At 38.9% G+C, this 24,086-nt stretch overlaps 2 protein-coding genes across 13 annotated transcripts; both read left to right on the top strand.

Annotated features, from left to right (window-relative positions):
- Window positions 1–1,143: 1,143 nt before the first annotated feature.
- LOC114458510 (H-2 class I histocompatibility antigen, L-D alpha chain-like) lies at window positions 1,144–10,630 on the top strand. Of its 10 annotated transcripts, none has more exons than XM_028440900.1 (11): window positions 1,144–1,353; window positions 2,226–2,498; window positions 2,812–3,102; window positions 3,167–3,451; window positions 4,881–5,009; window positions 5,328–5,384; window positions 6,734–6,763; window positions 6,888–6,941; window positions 8,548–8,586; window positions 8,711–8,773; window positions 9,324–10,630. In XM_028440900.1, exons 1-11 carry the CDS (start codon window positions 1,299–1,301, stop codon window positions 9,389–9,391), a joined length of 1,344 nt encoding a protein of 447 aa, XP_028296701.1. In that variant the 5' UTR covers window positions 1,144–1,298; the 3' UTR covers window positions 9,392–10,630. The 10 variants fall into 10 exon arrangements, with proteins under 10 accessions (XP_028296701.1, XP_028296700.1, XP_028296697.1 ...); XM_028440899.1 differs by having other exon boundaries at window positions 6,731–6,763; XM_028440896.1 differs by having other exon boundaries at window positions 6,725–6,763.
- A 5,908-nt stretch (window positions 10,631–16,538) lies between these two features.
- Window positions 16,539–23,301, top strand: LOC114458532 (zinc fingers and homeoboxes protein 1-like). 3 transcript variants are annotated; one of them, XM_028440951.1, is made up of 9 exons: window positions 16,539–16,783; window positions 17,819–18,143; window positions 18,509–19,123; window positions 19,200–19,326; window positions 19,614–20,206; window positions 20,486–21,044; window positions 21,452–21,580; window positions 22,540–22,742; window positions 22,860–23,301. In XM_028440951.1, exons 2-8 carry the CDS (start codon window positions 17,878–17,880, stop codon window positions 22,732–22,734), a joined length of 2,484 nt encoding a protein of 827 aa, XP_028296752.1. In that variant the 5' UTR covers window positions 16,539–16,783; window positions 17,819–17,877; the 3' UTR covers window positions 22,735–22,742; window positions 22,860–23,301. The 3 variants fall into 3 exon arrangements, with proteins under 3 accessions (XP_028296752.1, XP_028296750.1, XP_028296751.1); XM_028440949.1 differs by having other exon boundaries at window positions 20,483–21,044; XM_028440950.1 differs by having other exon boundaries at window positions 17,801–18,143; window positions 20,483–21,044.
- The last annotated feature ends 785 nt before the right edge of the window (window positions 23,302–24,086 follow it).

The raw sequence follows: 24,086 nt of genomic DNA, 5'->3' as shown, positions 1-24,086 counted from the left end.
ATAACCGTTAATAACTAATGTAATGTAATAGAAGAAATGTGTGATAATATTCAATAACACTCATTCTCTCTCCCTCTTAACAACATTAGTAGATAATACAAAGCTCTCACCACAGAAAACACGACCAAACTTTACACTTTGGCAAAAAGTGCTTATTGTTAGAATCCTTGACCTTTTTAAGATGTTTGAGTCACTGAAGGATCATATATCAAATATAGACTTTTACTAATATTTACAGGTCAGGCACTTTGTGTAAATGAAGAACAACTCATTGAAAATCCCAAACGACTCAAACTTACTGGATGGATTTTTTTTTATTAAGCAACAAAAACACTTCATATCCATATTCTATTCTGAGATATTGATCTTGAACCTGAATAAATTGTTATGCTTCAGGACATCCTGGTGTACGTTGCTTAAATGTGTAATAGATGATGATGTGTGTGTTGAGATCTTACGACTGCCTTCCAGAAATTTGATTTGCAACAGATATAAAGAATGACAGTATAATATCTTGCACCATATCGACATCTCTTCTCATATTTATAGTAAGTATAGAACAGGAACATCACCAAACTGCCCCAAATGTAAATCTTGCATAAGCAGCAGGTTTCCCTGTGGGAATGTTATCAAAGCAACAGGTTAGCAGGTGTTAGTAAACACACGTATGTGTCTGCTTGGGAAGATCTCTAAAAAATAGTGAACACAAGATGCCAACAAAAATACACAGAATGACAAAAACATATGAACAAACTGACAACAGAAATAAAATGATTTAAAAATATATTTGAAAAATTATTTTACAGAAAAAAACACAAAAGGACAACAAAAATACACAAAATGACACAACATAACTAAAAAAATATACAAAACATGAACAAAAACACACAAAAAACAAACTAAAGAACAAACGAAAAAGCAACAACTGCACATTTTTAACAAAGGTTATGCTAGTTTTGTCTCAATCATTGCTAAAGTTACATCATGTCTTTATCTTAAAGGACTCAGGAGTTTAATTTATTTTTTTATTTATTATTTGTACTTATTTTCAGGAGTTTATCTGCGGTAGAAAGTCATATTTAACGCGGTTTGTTCACATCCTGTTACGTTCATGAACGCACCGTCGGAGTGTCAGTGAACGTTCACTGACGAACAGAAGCAGGAAGTGAAGCCGAAAAACAGACGCTGAGCGCGGGTTGAGTCACATCGGTGAAGCGGGGCTCTGGAACCCAGTAGAACCCAGTAGAACCCAATAGAACCCAGTAGAACCGAGTCCAGAGACACCGACAGACCCAGATATGTTGCTGTGTGCGGTGCTGGTTCTTTTGGGAACCGGACTGAGCGCAAACTGCGGTAAGAACCGTGTGTGAGTGAAAGTGAAAGTAAAGTCCAGTGTGACGCAGTTAAAAATAAAATGTTAAAGTCTTTTTAAGGCTTTTTAATAAACATGTGTTTTCACACAGTTGTGATAATCAGGTTAAACAGACCAGAACCAAAGGAAATGTAGCTTTTATTTTGATAAAGAAAACTTTGAAGTTGTAATCTTGTAGAAAGTTTAGATCTATTTTGTTGTTCCTCATCGGTTATTCAGTAAAGGTTATGAATATAAAACATTATGAAATAATTACATTTTCTACTACAGCAGACTGCGGCAACATGCGGACCGGGGGCCAAATGCGGCCCTCAGTCGAGTATTGATGGGCCCTCAAAGAGAACGCATTAAATGCTGGAAAAATTAAAAAATAAATAATTAAAACATAAGTAAATTTTAAATATTTCGTCTGTTTTCATTCATTTATTGTTTTTTGTCTTTTATTATTGTTTTAGTCTGGTTTTGGTTTGTTCTTATTGTTTTTAATATGTTTTTTTTTTTTAGTCTGTTTTATAGTTTTTAGTTTGTCTTTGGTCAATATACACAAAAATAACTGAAAAACGACACAAAATATACATAAATGACAACATGAACACAAACTTTTTGTTGTTTCCAGTGTTAATGCTCTGATTGGTTTTTATTCTAATGCTGACGTTAATGTTGATCTTGTGACCCTCAGATCCGTAGCTCCGCCCCCTGTGATCAAAGTTTCCTGGTTACTTCTGTGACGAACGCTTGTTTTATTATCTCTAACTTATTTTAGATCTGTCTGAAAGTGAAAGTGAGTCGTGAAGATAAAACGTGTAAAAGTGCCTGTGAAGCTTTAAAAGTGATGATGTTTGTTGTGTTTCAGAGTTTCACTCTCTGCACTACATCTACACGGCTCTGTCAAAAGATATAAATCTACCAGGAATCCATAAGTTCACGGCCATGGGCCTGTTGGACAACAAAATGATCGACTACTATGACAGCACCACAGAGAAGAAGGTCCCCAAACAGCCATGGATGGAGAACCGTCTCTCTAAGGAGTACTGGGACAAAGGAGGACAGTCACGTAAGAGCAAACAGCAGTGGTTCGACGTCAACATCGACATCCTCAGCAAGAGGATGAGACAGAACCAGTCCGGTAACGCACACCAGCTGTTTATAGTCTGTTTTTATTCTGTTTTTAATGTTTTTAGTCTGTTTTTAGTCTGTTCTTATTGTTTATTGTCTGTTTTTAGTCTGTTTTTAATCTGTTTTTAGTCTGTTTTTATTCTGTTTTTAATGTTTTTAGTCTGTTTTTATTGTTTTTGGTCTGTTTTTATTGTTTTTAGTCTGTTTTTATTGTTTTTGGTCTGGTTTTAGTCTGTTTTTAATGTTTTTAGTCTGTTTTTATTGTTTTTAGTCTCTTTTTATTGTTTTTAATTTGTTCTTATTGTTTTTGGTCTTGCTGTCAGATCTTCACGTCCTTCAGTGGAGGCATGGCTGTGAGGTAGACATGGACTCTGACGGCTCAACCAAGTTCCTTCGAGGCCTGGACATGTACAGCTATGACGGTCATGACTTCCTGTCCTTCGACGACTCAAGCCAGGTGTGGATCGCTCCGGCTGTGGCAGCTGAGGAAACCAAGAGGAAGTGGGACCATGTGCAGGTCCTGAAGGAGTACACCACGGGCTACCTGGAGAAGGAGTGTGTGGAGTGGTTGAAGAAGTTTGTCACATATGGAGACAAGGCTCTGCATCAAGCCAGTATGTATCTCTACTGGTAACGTTGGTCTTATTGGTGCTCCTGACCATGGTATTTCCCCTACAGAGAAGCCTGACGTGTACCTTACCGCATTCAGTGCTAAGATCAAGACCAACATCATTCTGAGATGCCTGGCCACGGGCTTCTACCCCAAAGACATCGAACTGCAGATAAGAAGAAATGGACGCATCCTGGAGAAGATGGATGGCTTGGAAAGCTCCGGCGTTCGTCCCAATGGTGACGACACCTTCCAGAGGAGCGACCACGTGGAAATCCCGAGGTCTGACACATCGGAGTACAGCTGCCGTGTCATCCACCGTGCATCCAGTGTGGACGTGCTGAAAGTTTGGGGTAAGTGTGCGTGCGTGTGTGTGTGCGTGTGCACGTGTGCTACATCTGCCACTAGTTACCATATGGGATGCACCCCCTGAAGGGATCACTATGACAGTGTAGAGGATCAATATCACAGTTAGGGGTGAGTATTGGCAAGGATGTTGCAATACGATACATATCACAATACGTGGGTCATGATACGATATTATCGTGATATATCACAATATTCTACCCAGTTAATATCAAAATTTAACGTAGAGATGAAAAATGAAGTTGCTGTATATGTTCATCAGAAGATATTGATCATTGAGTCAAAACTATTTACTTCAAAACATCCTATTTATTATTTATTATTAGTGTTTTTACACATTTTCACTAAAAAAAAGAAAGTGTTACACACTGTCATCATAAAATAAAGAACAAGTTTATTTTCATTAAAACTACTGTGTAGAAGTGTCAATGTAACCATGACAACATAATGACATCATTGTAACAACTATAAGTGAGAACATTAAGGATAAATCACCCTGAGTTACTGATAATACACAGAAATAATATAAAATAATTTAAACACTGATCTGAACAGATTATATGAAAATAAAATATCTGTGTATACATAAATATTACAGGTATTATGCACTGTCATCATAAAATCAAGTGCATCAAATAACCATAGCAACACATTGAAAGCATTGTAACCACTGAAATATTGCACAAATACACAAAAATATTGATAAAATATTTTTTAAAAATATTGTTTTTGCTGTTTTTTCACTGCAATTGATTTTACCTTTTTATTTTACATAAGAAAATCCATAAACCTTGCTTGTTTGGTATCATTTGTTTCAGGAGAACCTCCCAAATATGACTGTGAGGTATTTTATTTAATATGACATACTGTATTAACACAGTGGATCTAAAACCACTATAAAAACTAAAATTTGAGTGGGAAAAAGTTTTTTTTTTTTTTTTTTACTGTAAACGAATTATTTTTATTGCTTGCATAGCAAATCTAAACTATATATTTCAAAAACTTATATACAGATGAATAAAAAAACAGTTATATAGTTATTTACAGTGTGCATATTTTCCCTCATAACTCCACTTTTATTTATTTATTTATTTATTTGACTTGATTTAAAGACTGGTTTGTAGTTTGACATCCGCACTTTTGACACGGGTTGAAACGGAGATCGCTATTGGCTCTTTAAAATGATCATGTGATCAGGATGCACCTGAGGGTTAAATAAAAAAAACGATTTAAAATCAGCACCCAAAAAATTGCGATATATCGTGAAATCGATTTATTTATCTTTTCCCACACCCCTAATCACACGTAGAGGATCAATAGAGGGCGCTACGCTCATCAATGCTAACAGCGTTCTGTAATAAATGCTGAGTCACATGACCTCCCCAGGTTTCTGACTCAGTGTTATCTGTGTTTCAGACCATAAAGGACCCTCTGACACATCAGGAGGAAACATTGGCCCCATCATTGGTGCAGTGGTGGGGGTGGTGTTCATCATAGTGGTAGCTCTCATCATCATCTTCATCCTCAGGAAGAAAGGAATGCTGGGTATGGACCATCAGCTGGTCGGAAATCAAACCACATGATTTCTACACAAATATTCATTCTGTGTGTGCGTGTGTGTAGGTAGGTGTGTGCGTACAGGACAGCCTTGTGAACGTTAAGAGTGTTGATCAAAGCATGCAGATGTTTTTGTTTAAACAGATATTTATAAAGACGGGAATGTTTGGGTGTGACTTTAAACTGGTTTCAAACCAGTTCTGAGGTGCGTGCGTGCGTGTGTGTGTGTGTGTGCGTGTGTGTGCGTGTGTGTTAGTATTAGAGACAGATCACAGTCTGAGCATGTTGTTTGTTTTCCTCCTTCAGGTAAAGACTCTGACAGAGACAAGAGTAACAACAGCAACAATGACTCTGGATTAAACTGTGAGTTCATCATTTACTGGGTGGTGTAGCAGTTCTACTGGTGACTGTGCTATTATTATTATTTATGTTGGTTATTATTTAACATTCTGTTACTGTTTTTATTTACATTTATTATCAAGCACAATAAAATGTAAATTTTGAGTTTATTTTTGAAATCTCGACTTTAATTTCATCGTTTTGACTTTAATCTCAACATTATATTTCAACTTTATTCTCGACATTTTGACTTTATTCTTGATTTTCCATCAACATTGGCCCTAATCCGCTTCCGTATCTTTTAGCTATATTATTTATGGTTTTATTTTGGAAATCAAACTCTATTTTTTTAGTATTTTTGCTCTTTGTTAATCTTTGGAATTTGTTTTTTTTTTTCTCTTTATGTCTTTAGTTTTCATTTAATTGACTTTTATCAGCTCCTTTTTTATTTTTTGTTTGTTTAATTGTATTTATTTCATTAGTTTTCTTTTTGATTTTAATTTTAGGTTTGTTGACTGTTAAATAGGGTTGGGAACCTCTGTGTACCTCACGATACGAGACACGATACACATCTCACGATAACAATTATCTCATGATATGACGATACTGAATTTATCAATATATTGGTCAGAAATCAATCTACAATAATCTATGACATAAGAAAAAAAAAGATTGAGTGAAAAAATACAATTTTTATTTTATATCTGAAAGACAATAAATATAAAAAGTATCCTATGAACAGTGACACTATTTTAGTGCAATATTTCTGTAAATAAGTGTCAACAAACCAATGTACACTAATAAGTATCTCTAATAGTGATTTATGTAAACAATAAATATGGTCTTTATTACCAGTGACATCATTACAGTGAAATATTACAGTAAACAATATATGGGTTTTTTCAACAAACAGTGACAACATTTATGTGAAGACGTACCTGCACATTTTAGTGAAAAAGCAGAAAAGGTTTTGAAAATAATAAAATAAATCTTAAATCTAAAAAAAAAAAATTATTATTTTTTTAAAAATCGATAGCGCGAACATATTGATAATCGATCGTGCATAAAAAAAATATCGTGACATGTCGAGAAATCATCACACTCCTACTAGGGGTAGACGATATGGGAAAAATATATCACGATTTTTTCTTTGTGAAATCAGTGTGTGTGAATTAATATTAACTCTGTGTGTGTGTGTGTGTGTGTGTGTGTGTGTGTGTGTGTGTGTGTGTGTGTGTGTGTGTGTGTGTGTGTGTGTGTGTGTGTGTGTGTGTGTGTGTGTGTGTGTGTGTGTGTGTGTGTGTGTGTGTGTGTGTGTGTGTGTGTGTGTGTGTGTGCGCGCGCGCGCGCGCGTGCGTACGCTGGTAAAGCAGATCCTCAGATCTCCATGGAGACTGGTCTCAGTGAGTGTTTAATCTCCATCCTGTGGTGTTATAAACTATCTGGGGACCGTGTTAAGTGGTGACTGAGTCTGAGCATTAGATTACTGTTTCACAGACTGAACACGTGTTTGTTTTCCTCCTTTAGTTAAAGACTCTGACAGAGACAAGAGTAACAACAGCAGCGACTCTGGATTAAACTGTGAGTTCATCATTTACTGTTATCTAGTGACTCCAGCTGGTGTAGCGGTTCCACTGGTGACCGTGTTATCTAGTGACTCCAGCTGGTGTAGCGGTTCCACTGGTGACCGTGTTATCTAGTGACTCCAGCTGGTGTAGCGGTTCCACTGGTGACCGCGTTATCTAGTGACTCCAGCTGGTGTAGCAGTTCTACTGGTGACCGTGTTATCTAGTGACTCCAGCTGGTGTAGCGGTTCCACTGGTGACCGTGTTATCTAGTGACTCCAGCTAGTGTAGCAGTTCCACTGGTGACCGTGTTATTATTATTATTTATGTTGGTTATTATTTAACATTCTGTTACTGTTTTTATTTACATTTATTATCAAGCACAATAAAATGTAAATTCTGAGTTTATTTTTGAAATCTCGACTTTAATTTCATTGTTTTGACTTTAATCTCAACATTATATTTCAACTTTATTCTCGACATTTTGACTTTATTCTTGATTTTCCATCAACATTGGCCCTAATCCGCTTCCGTATCTTTTAGCTATATTATTTATGGTTTTATTTTGAAAATCAAACTATTTTTTTTAGTATTTTTGCTCTTTGTTAATCTTTGGGATTTGTTTTTTTTTTCTCTTTTTGTCTTTAGTTTTCATTTAATTGACTTTTATCAGCTCCTTTTTTATTTTTTGTTTGTTTAATTGTATTTATTTCATTAGTTTTCAAAAAGAATCACGTGAGGTACACAGAACCTCTGTGTACCTCACGATACGAGACACGATACACATCTCACGATAACAATTATCTCATGATATGACGATACTGAATTTATCATATATTGGTCAGAAATCAATCTATGATAATCTATGACATAAGAAAAAAAAAGATTGAGTGAAAAAATACAATTTTTATTTTATATCTGAAAGACAATAAATATAAAAAGTGTCCTATGAACAGTGACACTATTTTAGTGCAATATTTCTGTAAATAAGTGTCAACAAACCAATGTACACTAATAAGTATCTCTAATAGTGCTTTATGTAAACAATAAATATGGTCTTTATTACCAGTGACATCATTATAGTGAAATATTACAGTAAACAATATATGGGTTTTTTCAACAAACAGTGACAACATTTATGTGAAGACGTACCTGCACATTTTAGTGAAAAAGCAGAAAAGGTTTTGAAAATAATAAAATAAATCTTAAATCTAAAAAAAAAAAAATTATTATTTTTTCAAAAATCGATAGCGCGGACATATTGATAATCGATCGTGCATAAAAAAAAATATCGTGGGGCGGTGTGTAGCTCAGTGGGTTAAGCGCCCGCCCCATGTACAGAGGCTATAGCTCCAGGTTCGATTCCCGGCCTGGGACCCTTTCCTGTGTGTCATTCCCTGCTCTCTCTGACCCCTTTCCTGTCAAAGCAACTGTCATATAAAGGCCACTAGAGCCAAAAAAATCCTTAAAAAAAAAAATAACAAAAAAATATCGTGACATGTTGAGAAATCATCACACTCCTACTAGGGGTGGACGATATGGGAAAAATATATCACGATTTTTTCTTTGTGAAATCAGTGTGTGTGAATTAATATTAACTCTGTGTGTGTGTGTGCGCGCAGGTAAAGCAGATCCTCAGATCTCCATGGAGACTGGTCTCAGTGAGTGTTTAATCTCCATCCTGTGGTGTTATAAACTATCTGGGGACCGTGTTAAGTGGTGACTGAGTCTGAGCATTAGATTACTGTTTCACAGACTGAACACGTGTTTGTTTTCCTCCTTTAGTTAAAGACTCTGACAGAGACAAGAGTAACAACAGCAACAGCAGCAGTGACTCTGGATTAAACTGTGAGTTCATCATTTACTGTTATTTAGTGACTCCAGCTGGTGTAGCGGTTCCACTGGTGACCGTGTTATCTAGTGACTCCAGCTGGTGTAGCGGTTCCACTGGTGACCGTGTTATCTAGTGACTCCAGCTGGTGTAGCGGTTCCACTGGTGACCGCGTTATCTAGTGACTCCAGCTGGTGTAGCGGTTCCACTGGTGACCGCGTTATCTAGTGACTCCAGCTGGTGTAGCGGTTCCACTGGTGACCGCGTTATCTAGTGACTCCAGCTGGTGTAGCGGTTCCACTGGTGACCGCGTTATCTAGTGACTCGTGTCCTGAGCTCAAGAGACGTTTTATTGCACTTTTCCGATACATTTTGTCGGATTTATTTGGGTTGCAATCAAACGCAGCATGAGTGACAGCAATCAAAGTGTCACCAGTTATCATGATGACCAGTTACAGTGATACACCAGCAGCTAAAGTTCTCCTGAAGTACAGAGAGATCCTTCAGTCACAAGATAAAGAAATGAATAATAACGATGATGATGATGATGATGACCTCTCTCTGCAGGTCACGGTTCTCAAGAGAGTGGAGAAGCGTCTTCTGCTGACAGCCTCCTGCACAACAGTCAGCAGTGAAACAGAAGGAGAAACTTTTTCTCTAAATTTGCTAAAACTGTCTTTGGTGCAACAATGATTGCTTTGGTCTAAAAGTTCAGTTTAACTCATCTAATCACTCTGGGCTCTATTCTGCCATGGGCGTCAGTCAGAAAAGCTGTTTGTTGCTGTACGTTAGTCAGTCACTGCGTGCCTTTGTTCCAGCTCCACTGTGGGCGGAGCATCTAATGTGTCCTGCGGGAAAAAGGAAAAATTACAGAGAAAACATGAATCATTGTGTAAATTACAAAATAATCCAGTTGTTGATATTTGAGTCTCTCCTAATACACACATTTGATGAAACTCCACAATACTTAAATTTAAAAAAAATAAATTGGCTTTAAGCCTTTATTGGAATATGTTGTTACACATATAAATTTGTCCTCTGCAATTTAACCCATCCCTGGGGGGCAGTTGGCAGCCATTTTGCGGTGCCTGGGGATTAAAGGATTTGCTCAACATCCCACAGTGATGGCCCAGGATCCCTCTGATTACAAGGCCTTGACCACGAGGCCACCACTCACAGTTTTACCGTGATTATATCACACAATGTCAGACATTTTAATGTTGAACTGTTGACAATAACTCAAAATTATAAGAACAGATTAAAAACAATAAGAACATACTACATTGTTCCTAAACGAAGGCCTTTCAAATTAAATGTCTGATTTGTCATTTCCACAGATTTCTATAATATTTACAAGCATTGGGTAAACTCCGCTCCATGTTCCATGATTTCTAGACAAAAGTGAGATTGATTTATGCGTAGTGGGCGTGTCAGGAACCTGTAATTACAGGCTGTAAAAAAAAAAAGAAGAGTCCAGACTGGAGAATACGTCCCACAGAGAGAGACAAATATAACTATCTCTGAGTAGCTTTATGATCATTTTATTGTTTATTATCAAACACTGTTTAATGATTTCTAAATGTTGCACCTTTGACCATGAAATGCATGAGACAGTTTTCTATGGGTACAAATGTCTCTACTGTTTATGTCAGCCATAGTTATTGATAGATATTTTAGCTCCTAAAGGAGGCGCGTAATGTTTATGGATCATGATTATAAAGGTTTTGACTGTTTTAATACATGAAATCCAACAATGATGATGATGATGATGATGATGAGCTGTGAAGATCTGATTTTTATTCTCAGTGTTGGTTTTTAATTATTGGTGAACAGGAATGTTTTAAATATGAAATAAAGCTTCATTAAGTGTGAAATGTCTTTGTTTTAATGAATGAATAAATGTGAATTAATAAATAATAAGATTCATATCACTTTAAAGGATTGGAACTCATTTATATCCTCATTAGTAAACATACAGTAGGGCACAATGTTTGGACATAACTGAGTTATTTCATGACCATTGATCAATTACAAATTGTGATTTTACCAATAATGAGACATGATTCCTCCATTATTTCCAGTTTATTGATCTGAATCGCCTCCAAAATGAATATGAATCTTAAAGATTTGTATATAATCTCTTAATCCTGCAAACAGACCAAAAAAAAGCCTCTGGTAAAAATATGAGCTTCTTGGTGAATATAAAAATAAAATAAACATCTTTACTTTTTATCAGAAATACTTTCTAACAGAGGCTGAACAGAAGAAACAGTAAACAAAGAAAACACATAGTTAAATGAATTTATATTATGTAGCTGTACAGACACTAATAAGCCACTTTATTAGGTTCATCCAAATAACCTTAACATGTTTTATTTATTGATTAGTACCATTAATTATTTAAATGTGACTTCTTTATATCCCAGGGGTTTTTTTATTCTGTAACCTTTAATTTTCACAGATTCAAAGTTTTTATTAAAATTTACCACGTGTCAAACTAAATGACTTCCCTACTCCTTCTGGCTTTTGTCTTGCAGGTCCGTGGGATCCTCAGTGTGGAGTTACAGAGACTCAACAACTCTGTCTCCACCCTTTCCTCTGCACACACCCAACACAGCATGCCGTGGATGGCTGTTCATCATAGGAATGGGATCCACACAAGGTTCCTGCTGCTTAACAGAAGGTTTTCCTTGCCGCCATGATGAATTCATGTTGGGTGTGGGATACATATGTATGTGTATATACGTATATATGCATATGTGTGTATCCATAAAATGAAGAGTCCGTCCTTAAGACTGCTCTACTGTAAAGTGCCTTGAGATACCATTGGTTATGATTTATACAAATAAAAGATTGATTGATTGATTGAAATTAGTGCCTATAATAAAAGAAAAAGTAGTCTAATATTCAGCTTTTTCTGTTTATTTTATTTATACTTATTTTATTTAAAAGATTTATAAATAAATACCATTATTTAGCTGTATGAACACTAATCAGCCACTTTCTTTGGTTCATCCTCCAACTATTTTTTATTAATTGATTCGGTATTTATAACATAAATTATTTAAATATAATTTATAATTTCTTTTACAAGTCAGTTTTTTATTTTGCATCTTTAATTTTCACAGATTAAAAGTTTTTATTTTCATTTTAAACATGTCGGACTAAATTATTGCCTTTAATGAATAAGTATTAACATGAAAAGTAGACTAATGTTCAGCTTTTTCTTCTTTGTTTATTCTATTTTGTTGACGTCACTGTGACGTCAGTAGGCGCAGATGTGTTTGAGAGGCTGAGTTAAAAATGGCGGTCTGTATCTCTTCTCCTATTTGCTTATCGAAGCTCTCTGAACGGGTTCGTCCCCCGGAGCGGAGGCCCTCACCTCCCGGTGCAGCTCAGTCCGTCCTCAGTGAGAGGCAGCGGGGGTGTTTTACCGGACTTTTCACCGTTCTTTTTTTTTTTTTTTTTTTTTTTTATCGTTTTCTGATTTGCCATCAACATTGGCCCTAATCCGCTTCCGTATCTTTTAGCTATATTATTTATGGTTTTATTTTGGAAATCAAACTCTATTTTTTTAGTATTTTTGCTGTTTGTTAATCTTTGGGATTTTTTTTTTTTTTTTTTTTTCTTTATGTCTTTAGTTTTCATTTAATTGACTTTTATCAGCTCCTTTTTATTTTTTGCTTGTTTAATTGTATTCATTTCATTAGTTTTCAAAAAGAATCACGTGAGGTACACAGAACCTCTGTGTACCTCACGATACGAGACACGATACACATCTCACGATAACAATTATCTCATGATATGACGATACTGAATTTATCAATATATTGGTCAGAAATCAATCTATGATAATCTATGACATAACAAGAAAAAAAAAGATTGAGTGAAAAAATACAAATTTTATTTTATATCTGAAAGACAATAAATATAAAAAGTGTCCTATGAACAGTGACACTATTTTAGTGCAATATTTCTGTAAATAAGTGTCAACAAACCAATGTACACTAATAAGTATCTCTAATAGTGATTTATGTAAACAATAAATAGGGTCTTTATTACCAGTGACATCATTATAGTGAAATATTACAGTAAACAATATATGGGTTTTTTCAACAAACAGTGACAACATTTATGTGAAAAAGCAGAAAAGGTTTTGAAAATAATAAAATAAATCTTAAATCCAAAAAAAATATATTATTTTTTTAAAAATCGATAGCGCGAGCATATTGATAATCGATCGTCACACAGTCTTTTTACTTTGTTTAACTAAAGTAGTGTAGCATTAACTTTAGCATCACATGCTACATAACAAGGCAGTATATCAGTCTAGTGATTTCTATTAGTTATTGAGGTAACACACTCATATTAATAAAATCATACTTTAAACAGTGTTTGAACGCCTCATTTCACACAGTTTAGACAATCATATCCTTTACAAGATAAAACGTTACTGCTTTGGTTACATTAGGCCTGGGTGATATGGACCAATATTCATATCTATATATTTTTACTCTAAATGACAATAGGTGATATAAACCATTTATATTTATCAATAGTTTTACAATAAAAACAATAATAGATCAAAGTCAGTGGAGCCACAAAGACCCTTTTATTAATCACTAGCAGCACAATAACTACATTTGGACTTTTTCCTTCATTAAGGCTGAAATGTGATTAAATGATGTAGTGATGATTTTTTCAGGGCAGCTCTGAGTTGTTGATTAGTATTAGTATTTTTTTATCATACTTCTGACCTGTTGAAGAGCTTAATAATCTGTAATGTCTGCATCGCTGATATGCTGACTAGTAAATGGTGTGATTTGGAAGAGAAGAAAACCATTGGATGTTCTGTGTTTGGACCACAGACATATGACACAGACCTCAAGGGTTAAAATGTGAACTACAGACAGTTCTACGATGTCTGTGATTTGGGAGATTGTCGTCATGTTGTAATCCATAATGATCTAATATCGTCACATTGCACACCCTTAACTCCTACTGTTAGGTGTCATCTTCAAAGAAAAACTATTGAATACACTTCTGAAATAATAAAAGCTGCTTGTGTTCACACACCTGTTTAATAAGTCTGATAAAAGTCATAATGTTGGAATTAGTGAGGAGAAATATGATCTATTAATGTGTTGAGCAGCGTGTCTGTGCTGAGCACGAGCTGCAGGATCCCATGGATGAAGATGAAGATGAAGCTCCAAGCGTCACCAGGTAAATTCACAACACTCAGCACTTATAAACCTTTTCCACCTAATGCCACATGTGTTAACCCATTATTGTCACTTTTAACCTCTTTTCATGATTATTTTTGCCAATTTAACCATGATTTGTCACAATTTGTCATGGTGGAAAAGGAGGATGGATACCAAGGGCCCAAGGCAGGGTGGGGGGGCTCAGAAGTGTGTTTTAATTATATGTACAAAAATGCATTTTAAACATTATTAGATGATTTATATGTAAATGAAAAGACACTGTGTGAAAACAAGCTGGTTGTTAAGCACAGTTTTTCCTGCTGCATCAGGGCCATAGCTACTACCCCCCTTTAAAACAGTGAGAATGGTATGACCCGCATGTGCTTCTGGCCTTAAGTGGGAGATAGACAGCAGCAGGAAACCATGTCTTTCCTCAAGAAAGGAAAACCAGGTTATAAAGAAACACAAAGAACTTTAGGAGAGTGTTAGGTTAGGAGTATGTGAACTTTAGGAGAACTTTAGGAGAACATAGGGACGTTAGGAGAATGTTAGATTAGTAGGAGGGTAGGAGAGCATTAGGTTAGGGGAGCGTTAGGTTAGGAGAATGTGAACTTTAGGAGGACGTTAGGACATTAGGAGAATGTTAGGTTATGAGAACGTGAGGAGAACTTAAACTTTAGGAGAACATAAGGATGTTAGGAGAACGTTAGGAGTGTTCATGGATCCGGGAACGTTCAATAAAAGTGTTTGTTGCTCAAAATGTCTGTTTCTGTTCATCTCATCATCTTTTAAACATTTTTAAATATTTCACTTAATTTTTACAGATTTTTTCTCCTTGTGCGTTATTTTATTTTTTTATTTCATTTCTTTATTCTATTTAAGTGGTTTGAATATTCCTCTTTTTTTCATTTGTTTTTGGGGATTTTTTTATTATTTTTTATGTTTATTTGAGGAATTTGAACTTTTTGCTATTTTTTCTGAGATCTATGAAAATAGATTTAGTTTATTATCTTTTCGTTTTAACTGTTTTTCAGAACGTTTCAGGTTTTTTTTCCTTTTCCTCGGAACAAATGCGTAACCCGCTATGACGTGACGTAGTGTCTGACGTCATGACGCAGACTAGAAGCGCAAACAAAATACAATGTGAAAAAAAAACTTTATTTCCGCTTCACAGCTGCCCTTTCAAAATAAAATCAATATAACTAAAAACTTGATAAAATATCAATTTGAGAGTATTTAAATAAAAAAGTATAAATCAATGATTTCATCAGTTTAATATGCTGGATAAATTGGAAAATTATATATAATCTTTTAAAATAATTCATTCTTTACTTCTGAAAATTCATCTTTTACAAGGACTTCAAAAAACAAAGACATATTAAATAACTCTAAAGCTGTGAATTTATTTTCTACAATTTAGTTTAAGAAATTAAAATCAGCTAAAAAAATACTTTAAAAAGTAATAATTAAGTAAATATTGAAATGACCTAAAAGTTTTTTATTACAATTTTGTAATTTCAAAATAATTGTAAATATTTTGCAGTAACGTAAAGATTGTTAAAAATTGTTGTTTGTAAATTACAAAAGGTTAATCAGTAAAACCAATGATAATTAATTTGATTAATAAATTAAATGTACTTTCATGTAACATGGAACTTTATTGTTATATGTAATATTTTTTTTTTATTCGAGGCCTAAAGTATGACTGAGGTACAGAAGAACTACGTAATATTTAACAAACCTAAAACTTAGTAATTCAAATTTTTTTCCGTTTTTTTTTTTTTAAAGTTGGCAATCCACAAAAATATCTTTGGAATTTTAAATTGAATTCTTTCTATTATCATAATAAAACATTAAAATATTATTTGTTATTAAGGAAAATGTATATTATTTAAACCATTAATTCAAGACATGTATTTTTATTGTATTTTAAATTAGTGTAGTGCAGACGGCAATTATAAGCCATTATAATGGGATACTAAGATATATATATATCTGCTTAGCTAAAAGTATTATGATAATAAGATGTGTGCAAAATGATGAAGACAATGTGAAGATGGTGACAGGATGATGAAGGCGATTCCAGGCCACATCCGTGGAGACGGAGACAACAGGATGCAGAGATGACGCACCCCGGGTAGCCACATCCGAGGTGGTGAAGATAAAAACGAGAGGTCATGAAACATCTCTGCATGACCTGTGACATGAAGTAACAATGTATAAATGTTGTGTTGAAATGAGATTCGGGGTCTTCCTTCTGTGAGGCATCCCTGCTGTGTCAGGAGCCAAGGAGGCCTCGAATACAATTGATTTTGTGTTCGAATAAAGACCATTTTTTCTGATTCTTGACCACGTCTCCCAGAGTGCTGAATTGAACCAGGTGAGATACTTGCACCACACTCCATAATGGGTTAGCACACTATAAATAATGTCTATGTCAGGATACAAATGAAATACCAATGGGATAATGTAAAACAGTGTTAGATGGCTTAGGAGAGGTCAGGAACACACGACTATTAGTTTAAAAAAAAAATTGTAAATGGCGATATTGAAAATTTGCCTCTTATTGTGAAGGGCTAGCCCGGATGCAATTCGCTCTCTGTGATGGATTGGGAAAAAATGGCGTCTATCTCCGTCGGAGCTGCTCTTCTGTCCCCAGAGTGTTACTGTCCCTTTGCCCGGTTATCGGACGTTGCCTCCGGTTCAGTGCTACAGCTCTCCGGGCCTCGGAGCTCCGACTGCGGCCTGTAGAGCCTCGGACTCCCGCTGAGCGAGCCTCGGAGTTTCGGAGGCGGATTCACAACACCTTTAGCCGCTAGACAGGTAACCCGGGATAAACGGGGCTAAGTCATCACGCCCGGACCGACCGGAACTAACCTGGGCGGAACGGGATAAACTGGGACTAACTAGAGTATCCCAGTCTAGTTCGACTAAACCGTGATAGTCTGGGACTAACTAGATAAATTGGGACACAGGTCTGGGGGGAAAAAACAAGACAAACTTGGATAAACGAGGCTTAACCGTGACGGACGTGACAAAGACCAACCAGACTAGGACAAACTGGGTAGAACAGGACAAAAAGACACATCAGGATAAACTGGGACAAACTAAACTGAGTTAAACCAAACCAAGACAAACTGGGATGAAGCATCACTAACTAGTAACCAGGGTGGACCAAAGTAGGCTGGACCAAGCTAGACTGGACCAAGCTAGACTGGACCAAAGTAGGCTGGGACCAAAGTAGGCTGGGACCAAGCTAGACTGGGACCAAGCTAGACTGGACCAAAGTAGACTGGACCAAGCTAGACTGGACCAAAGTAGACTGGGACCAAACTAGACTGGGACCAAAGTAGGCTGGGACCAAAGTAGGCTGGGACCAAGCTAGACTGGGACCAAGCTAGACTGGGACCAAGCTAGACTGGGACCAAACTAGACTGGACCAAACTAGACTGGACCAAGCTAGACTGGGACCAAGCTAGACTGGGACCAAGCTAGACTGGGACCAAGCTAGACTGGGACCAAGCTAGACTGGGACCAAACTAGACTGGGACCAAACTAGACTGGGACCAAAGTAGACTGGGACCAAAGTAGGCTGGGACCAAACTAGGCTGGGACCAAACTAGGCTGGGACCAAACTAGACTGCTCATTAGCATTAGCTTGTTCGCATGAGCTCATTAACTTATTAACATTGACTCTTTATCAATGTTAGTATTAGCATTAGCTAGTTTGATTAGCTCTTTAACATTAACTTGTAGCATTAGCTGGCTAGCTTTAACGTGTTAGCATTAGCTGGTTAGTTTAAACGTTTTAGCATTAGCTGGTTAGCATTAGCCTGTTAGCTCTCTGTGTGTTTCCAGGACTCAGTGGTCTATGGATCCAGAAGACGTGGTCCTGCAGTGACTCTCTCGGCCTGAGCATGTCCAGCAGGAGGAAGTCCACCACGCCCTGCATGCTCCCCCCTCAGGGGGCGCTGGACTCGGACCAGGAGATGGATTCCGAGGGCTCGGCTCCACATGACGCCAACGACGTGGCGAGCGCTAAAGCCGGAGGCTACGAGTGTAAATACTGCAGCTTCAGGACGAGGGAGTTGAACCTGTTCACCGTTCACGTGGACTCGGAGCATCCCGACGTGGTCTTGAACGCCTCCTACGTCTGCGTGGAATGCGACTTCCACACCAAGAGGTGGAGCCGCTGCTTCTGAGCGTGCTGGTTTCTCACTCCTACTGGTCATCATTATATCTAGTGACCGCTAACAATAATAATTGTGTAGTGTAATTGTAATTGAAGATAAATGCCGTTTAATTTAATCATAATTGAGTTGTATTTGAACATGGATAATTGAAGTCATAATTGTAATTGAAAAAAGTGTCGGTCATAGTAATTGTAATTGAGTTATAATTGAACATGGATAATTGAAGTCGTAATTGTAATTGAAAAATGTAATTGACCCAATCCTGGTCCTTAGTCACAATCTAACCTGATCACCAGTCAAAACATGACACCAGCTGCTACGTACATAGTCTGACTTCCTGTTGTGGTTGTTTTAGCTACGACACGCTGCTTACCCACAATGCTCGGCTGCACCCTGGCGAGGACAGCTTCACGCGTACGATGGTGAAGAAGAACAAGGAGACGGTTTTTCAGCAGACGGTCAACGACCTGACGTTCGATGGCAACTTTGTCAAGATGGAGGAGGACGAGGAGACGTCGCGGGGGGCCATCGCCCTCAGTAAGACCCCCATCATGAGGAGCAAGGCCCGCCCAGAGAACAGGAAGCTCCTCCCCCCCACCCTGGAGGAGGAGGAGGTGATTAAGGTGGAGAGTGACGAGGACGAGGAAAACAAGGAGCCCCCAACGCTGACTCCGCCTCCTCCTACCGCCCCCCCACGCCTTCTCCCTGTCTCAGCGCTGCAGGGCGTGGTTGTCAACAGCCTGATGCAGGTCAAAGGGGGCGTGGCCACAGCAGGGGGCGTTCCTGCGGCTCTTCCTGGAGGCGTTGGAGGCGTGCTGCCCCCAGGGACCCTGGCCCAGGTTCTGTCAGCGCTGCAGAACCAGCAGAGCGGGGGAGGGGGGGGGGCGCAACTCCTCATCCCCATCAGCAGCATTCCTACGTATAACACCGCTATGGATAACAACCTGCTACTGCTCAACGCCTACAGCAGGTATTATTATTAGTAGTAGTATTACTGTTATTATTATTATGATGCTGGTGAACAGTAAACATTGTGTGTTTTCCAGGTTTCCGTATCCGTCTCTAACTGAGATTCTGGGTCTTTCGTCTCAGACTAAGTTCAGTGAAGAACAGATTAAAGTGTGGTTCTCAGCTCAGAGGCTCAAACATGGAGTCAGCTGGACCCCCGAGGAGGTACACACACACACACACACTCCTGGCTTTTATAGAGAGATGTAGTTGTCTTCTAGACGTCCAAAAAGATGACTCAGACACACACAATGATACACACACACACACTACACAATGATGAACAAATACAAGACCTTAATTACAAAAGTAAAATAACCAGTAAAAATTCAAGTAGCGCTAGCGCTAACAGCTGTAGAACTAACGCTCACAATACTAATGCTTATAGCTGTAGTGCTAATGCCAACGCTACCAACTGCAGCGCTAACGCTTACTCTCTGTCTCGTGTGCAGGTGGAGGAGGCGAGGAGGAAGAAGTTTAATGGTACAGTCCAGTCCGTCCCTCCCACCATCACCGTCATCCCTGCCAACATGGCTGCCGGCGGCGGCGGCCTTCAGTCCATCTTCCAGACGTGTCAGATCGTGGGCCAGCCGAGCCTGGTGCTCACCCAGGTGTCGGCTAACGGTGGCTCGGTGCCCGTGGCCTCCCCCATAACCCTGACGGTGGCCGGTGTTCACAACAACCAGCCCAAAGTTGCCGAGCCCTCGTCCTCAGACTCTAAGAGCGACATTCCCCCAGCGTCTGCCGCCGCCGCCCTGGGTCTGATCTCCACGGCCTCCAAACCCAAGAAGTCCAAAGAGCAGCTAGCTGAGCTAAAGGCGAGCTATGGCCGCCGCGCCTTCGCTTCCGAGGCGGAGATCTCCCGCCTCATGACGGTCACCAAACTTTCCAAACGAGCCATCAAGAAGTGGTTTAGCGACACGCGTTACAACCAGAGGAACGCCAAGGACACGCACGGCCTGCCGCTCAGCGAGGGTGCCAGTGGGGCGGGGCCAACAGCTGCGGGATGGAGCATGGGTGGGACATCCTGTCCCCAAATTGAAAGGTAACGCCCATTAGTCTGTGAGCTGGTGTTTAACTACAACTGGTGATCATTATAACTGGTGACTCTTTAACCTGTCACTCGGTGTTACAGGTGAACATGGTCACCAGGTGAACCGTAACACCCTGTTTTTATTGATATTTATTTATAGTGTTTGTTGTATTGCTTGTTTATTGTTTTTAATTGTTTATCATTTTTTTAATTGGTTTTAGTTGTGTTGGTTTGTTTGTGTGTTATGTTGTGTGTTGTCTAATGTTTTTTTGTGTGTTTTTTGACCAGTAGCAACGCTGCCACTATCGTCATCGACTCCAGTGACGACGCTGGTGATTCTTCGCCATCGGCGTGCGTTCCCGTTTCGTCCAGAGCAAAGTTCAGACACGTGTTCCCTGACTTCCCTCCTCAGAAGTTCAAGGAGAAAACCACAGAGCAGCTCAGCGCGCTGGACGCTAGCTTCGCTAAGTCGTCCACGCCATCCGACGAGGAGCTGAGTCGGCTGAGGGTGGAAACTAAGCTGACCAGGAGGGAGGTGGACGCGTGGTTCACTGAGAGACGCAAAACCATCAGCACCGCCAACGACGATGGTGAGGACGATAACAACGCCACTCTCCCCTCGCCTTCCACTCTTCCCGGCGGCCTCAGGACGACGAAGCGGACACCGGAGCAGCTGACCATCCTGAAGAAGACGTTTATTCGTACGCAGTGGCCCACGGCGGAGGAATATGACCAGATGGCGGCGCAGAGCGGCCTGAAGAGGACCTACATTGTCAACTGGTTTGGAGACACGCGCTACGCCTGGAAGAACAACACGCTGAAGTGGTACTACCTGTACCAGACCGGCAAGGTAGGAGTTAGCATGCACATTAGCACGACAAGCTAGGGCTGAGCGATATGACCAGAAATGTATTTTTCTAAATTCTAACGGTTTCACAGTATATGATGTCATTTTTTTTCATACTTAAGTGTTCACAGCATTTTCTACTGTTTGAGATGAATAACATCAGTAGATTGACTTATGATGGTCTATTTTACTGTCATCATGAGTGAATATTGTAGAACAATTCCACACTAGTAGTAATACGAGTTTGCAACAGCAGCCCAATGGTAGCGATTGTTGTGTAATCAAATACACCGGTACGGCGGTATATTGAAAATTCATATAACAAAAATATATACCGGTATTCGGTATGAACTGGTATACCACCCAGCCCTACGACTAGCATCGAGGCGCTAACGCCCCACTCCCCTCAGGTGGACGAGGCGTTGAACGGCGGGGGGAAGCTGAAGAAGCCTCGACGGCGTTTCCGAGGTTGGTTGGGCAGAGCGAGGCGTCCGTATCCGTACAAACACTCACCACAGGGGGGCGCCGCCCCCATCAAGGTCAGTGTCAGCTTTACATGTTCTCCTTCTTCACAACAAACATTCACTCTTCATGTTGCAGAGGGTTATTGATCACAACCAGCTCAGGGTTAAGTCCAGGTTTAATCTGAGAGTCTGGCTCTGTTAAACCTGGTTCTAACTGGAACAGTGGTTTCATCAACGAGAAAACACCTTGGTTACCATAGTAACACAGTCCGTGGGTCAAACCTGCTCCTGACCAGATTTAATCTGCTGAGTCACTCATGAAACCACGTCATCATCATTAAAGAAGTTATTTAGTGATTCTTTAAAACACTCAATAAAAATCTACAAAAGGAAAAATTAGTCAAAAAGACGTTTGTTATACTTTTAATATCGCTTTAATACGATATTTTAAAAGGAAATTAAACAGAATATGATAAATGTTTTAATGATTTTAAATCCATGCAAATGATGATATAATCATTATTACATGTTAATGTGTTTAAACCATCAGTAATAATAATATATACATGTGTATCATCACCTCTGTTTACACACGGTATAAATGTGTTTATTTATTGATCAGAGATTAATAATGAGAAATCTGTGGATATACAGAGAGGGAGAGGCTTCAGGGCTAGGGCGGAGCACTAAGGCTCCCAATGACAAAGATACACTATCACTTTAAGAGACGTGCACACAGTGCACGTACCTCACGTGCAGAGCTCACCTTCATCAGCACATGAGCCCTCACATCTCATCATTAAATCTGTGATCGATCTCGTTGGTCTTATGAAGACGAGTATTTAATCAGAACACTGTCAGCTGATTGGCTGAGCTCCAAGCTGAGAAGAGTTTGATGGAATGGGAAAAGGGGGCGTGGCCACAGACAGCTTTAAACCAGGTTTAGGCCTGGCCCTTTAAGAACACTCTGATGAAATACCATCCAGGTCTCTGAGGAACCTTAGCTGTGGTTTGTCATGTTTCTGTTGTTGAAGGTAAAGGCGGGCGTGGCCTTCCTCAGAGAGTACTATGTGAAACATGGAGCTCTGAGTGAGAAGGACCTGGATGAGCTGGTGTCTAAGTCCAGTATGAGTTACCAGCAGGTCAGGGACTGGTTCACTGAGCAGGAACAGGACAAGGAACAGGACAAGGAGGACCAGGATGGAGAGACCTCGGAGAGACAGACATGAGGAGGACGGTGAGTGAGAGGTACCTGTAACCATAGCAACGCAACTCAGGATGAAGATGAACTGACCGTGTGTGTGTGTGTGTGTGTGTGTGTGTGTGTGGTGTGTGTGTTTGTTTTCATCCTCAGGCTGAACTTGGACGTCTCTGCTGAGTCAGCAAAACTCTGGGTCTAGCATTCTCAGACTTTTATTTTGAAAAACCTGAGTCGTCTTTTTTTACTCCAAGGACAAAAAAAAAATCCTAAACATTTCTACTCGGTGCAAACTCACCAAAGCTGTTTTTCAAAACAAAAGACACCAACAAACTTTTATTGTGAAGGAGAGCCCTTTGTGCAGCACGTCATGAAGGGCTTTTTAAACTCTGTGTTGACTTCTTGTGAAACACTGGTGTGTTAAAGGATTTCAGAGGATGACTCAGCGTATTTAAAGCACTTTGGAGAGAAACCAGTTGAAACCAGTTGAGAGGAGAAATCAAAGCACTTCCTTCCAGTTTCACTGAAACCTGCATGAACCTTTGATTATTTATTCCATCATGTTTCTGCAGCTCCAATAAAAGCCTCCAACATCCTGCGTCATGTGACCGTCATTCTGCTTCAAGTTCCCTACTCTCACTTTGAATTTTTACCATCAGGCCATCTTTTAGCCTCAGTTCCATTTTGCCATTTTTCTTGCCTTATGACATCGTCCTCATGGTAACTATATATTTCTGCCAGCAGGAGGCGCCACAACCATTTAAATCTGCTAACAGCAGATTTAAAGATCAATACAGAGATGCTTTTATAGAAGGGGGCGGGGCCACAATCACATGATTAACATTAGAATACTGACCAATCACAGCTTTAACAGGAAAATGTAAAGAGTTTGTTAATTTGGTCATTTTGTGAGTTTTATTTCATTATTTGCTCAATGGTTCTTAGTGGATTAGTACCAGCAACCCTCCAGCTACAGGCTCGCTTGATTCATCATTAGACGGTGTGTGTGTGTGAGTGTGATATACACACTGATGTGTAGATGAAACCAACCTGTTCCTCTGTGCACGTGTTCTAACCTAAGTTTATATATTTATAACAGAGGAACTCTTTGATTCTCTTTGTTTTCTTTACGTTGCTGCTGAGGAACATCAGAGAGAGAAACACCACCTGAGAGCTTCATCATCATCACACACACACTACAAGCTAACAGGTTGATTACTTTTACCTTTACTGTAGTAAGACACGAAAAAAGGAACTGAGAGCAAAAATCTGACGAAAGGCGAGAAAAATAGTGATTTTTATTTTTACCAAAGCAAAAAACTGAAGTAAAGCATGAAGAAGGGCGAAAAAAGTTCAAACACCTCAAAACGAAAGTAAGGCAAT

Source organism: Gouania willdenowi, unplaced genomic scaffold (assembly GCF_900634775.1).
Source record: "Gouania willdenowi unplaced genomic scaffold, fGouWil2.1 scaffold_120_arrow_ctg1, whole genome shotgun sequence".
Taxonomy (NCBI): Eukaryota; Metazoa; Chordata; class Actinopteri; order Blenniiformes; family Gobiesocidae; genus Gouania; species Gouania willdenowi.
This window is presented reverse-complemented; position numbering and strand designations above follow the sequence as displayed.

Coding starts and splice junctions, on each gene's coding strand:
- LOC114458510 (XM_028440896.1), top strand. CDS start 1,299: ATGTTGCTGTGTGCGGTGCTGGTTCTTTTGGGAACCGGACTGAGCGCA. Junction 5,385..6,724: donor CAATGACTCTGGATTAAACT/GTGAGTTCATCA, acceptor GTGCGTACGCTG/GTAAAGCAGATCCTCAGATC. Junction 8,774..9,323: donor CAGTGACTCTGGATTAAACT/GTGAGTTCATCA, acceptor CTCTCTCTGCAG/GTCACGGTTCTCAAGAGAGT.
- LOC114458532 (XM_028440949.1), top strand. CDS start 17,878: ATGTCCAGCAGGAGGAAGTCCACCACGCCCTGCATGCTCCCCCCTCAG. Junction 19,327..19,613: donor TCAGCTGGACCCCCGAGGAG/GTACACACACAC, acceptor TCTCGTGTGCAG/GTGGAGGAGGCGAGGAGGAA. Junction 21,581..22,539: donor GGGGCGCCGCCCCCATCAAG/GTCAGTGTCAGC, acceptor CTGTTGTTGAAG/GTAAAGGCGGGCGTGGCCTT.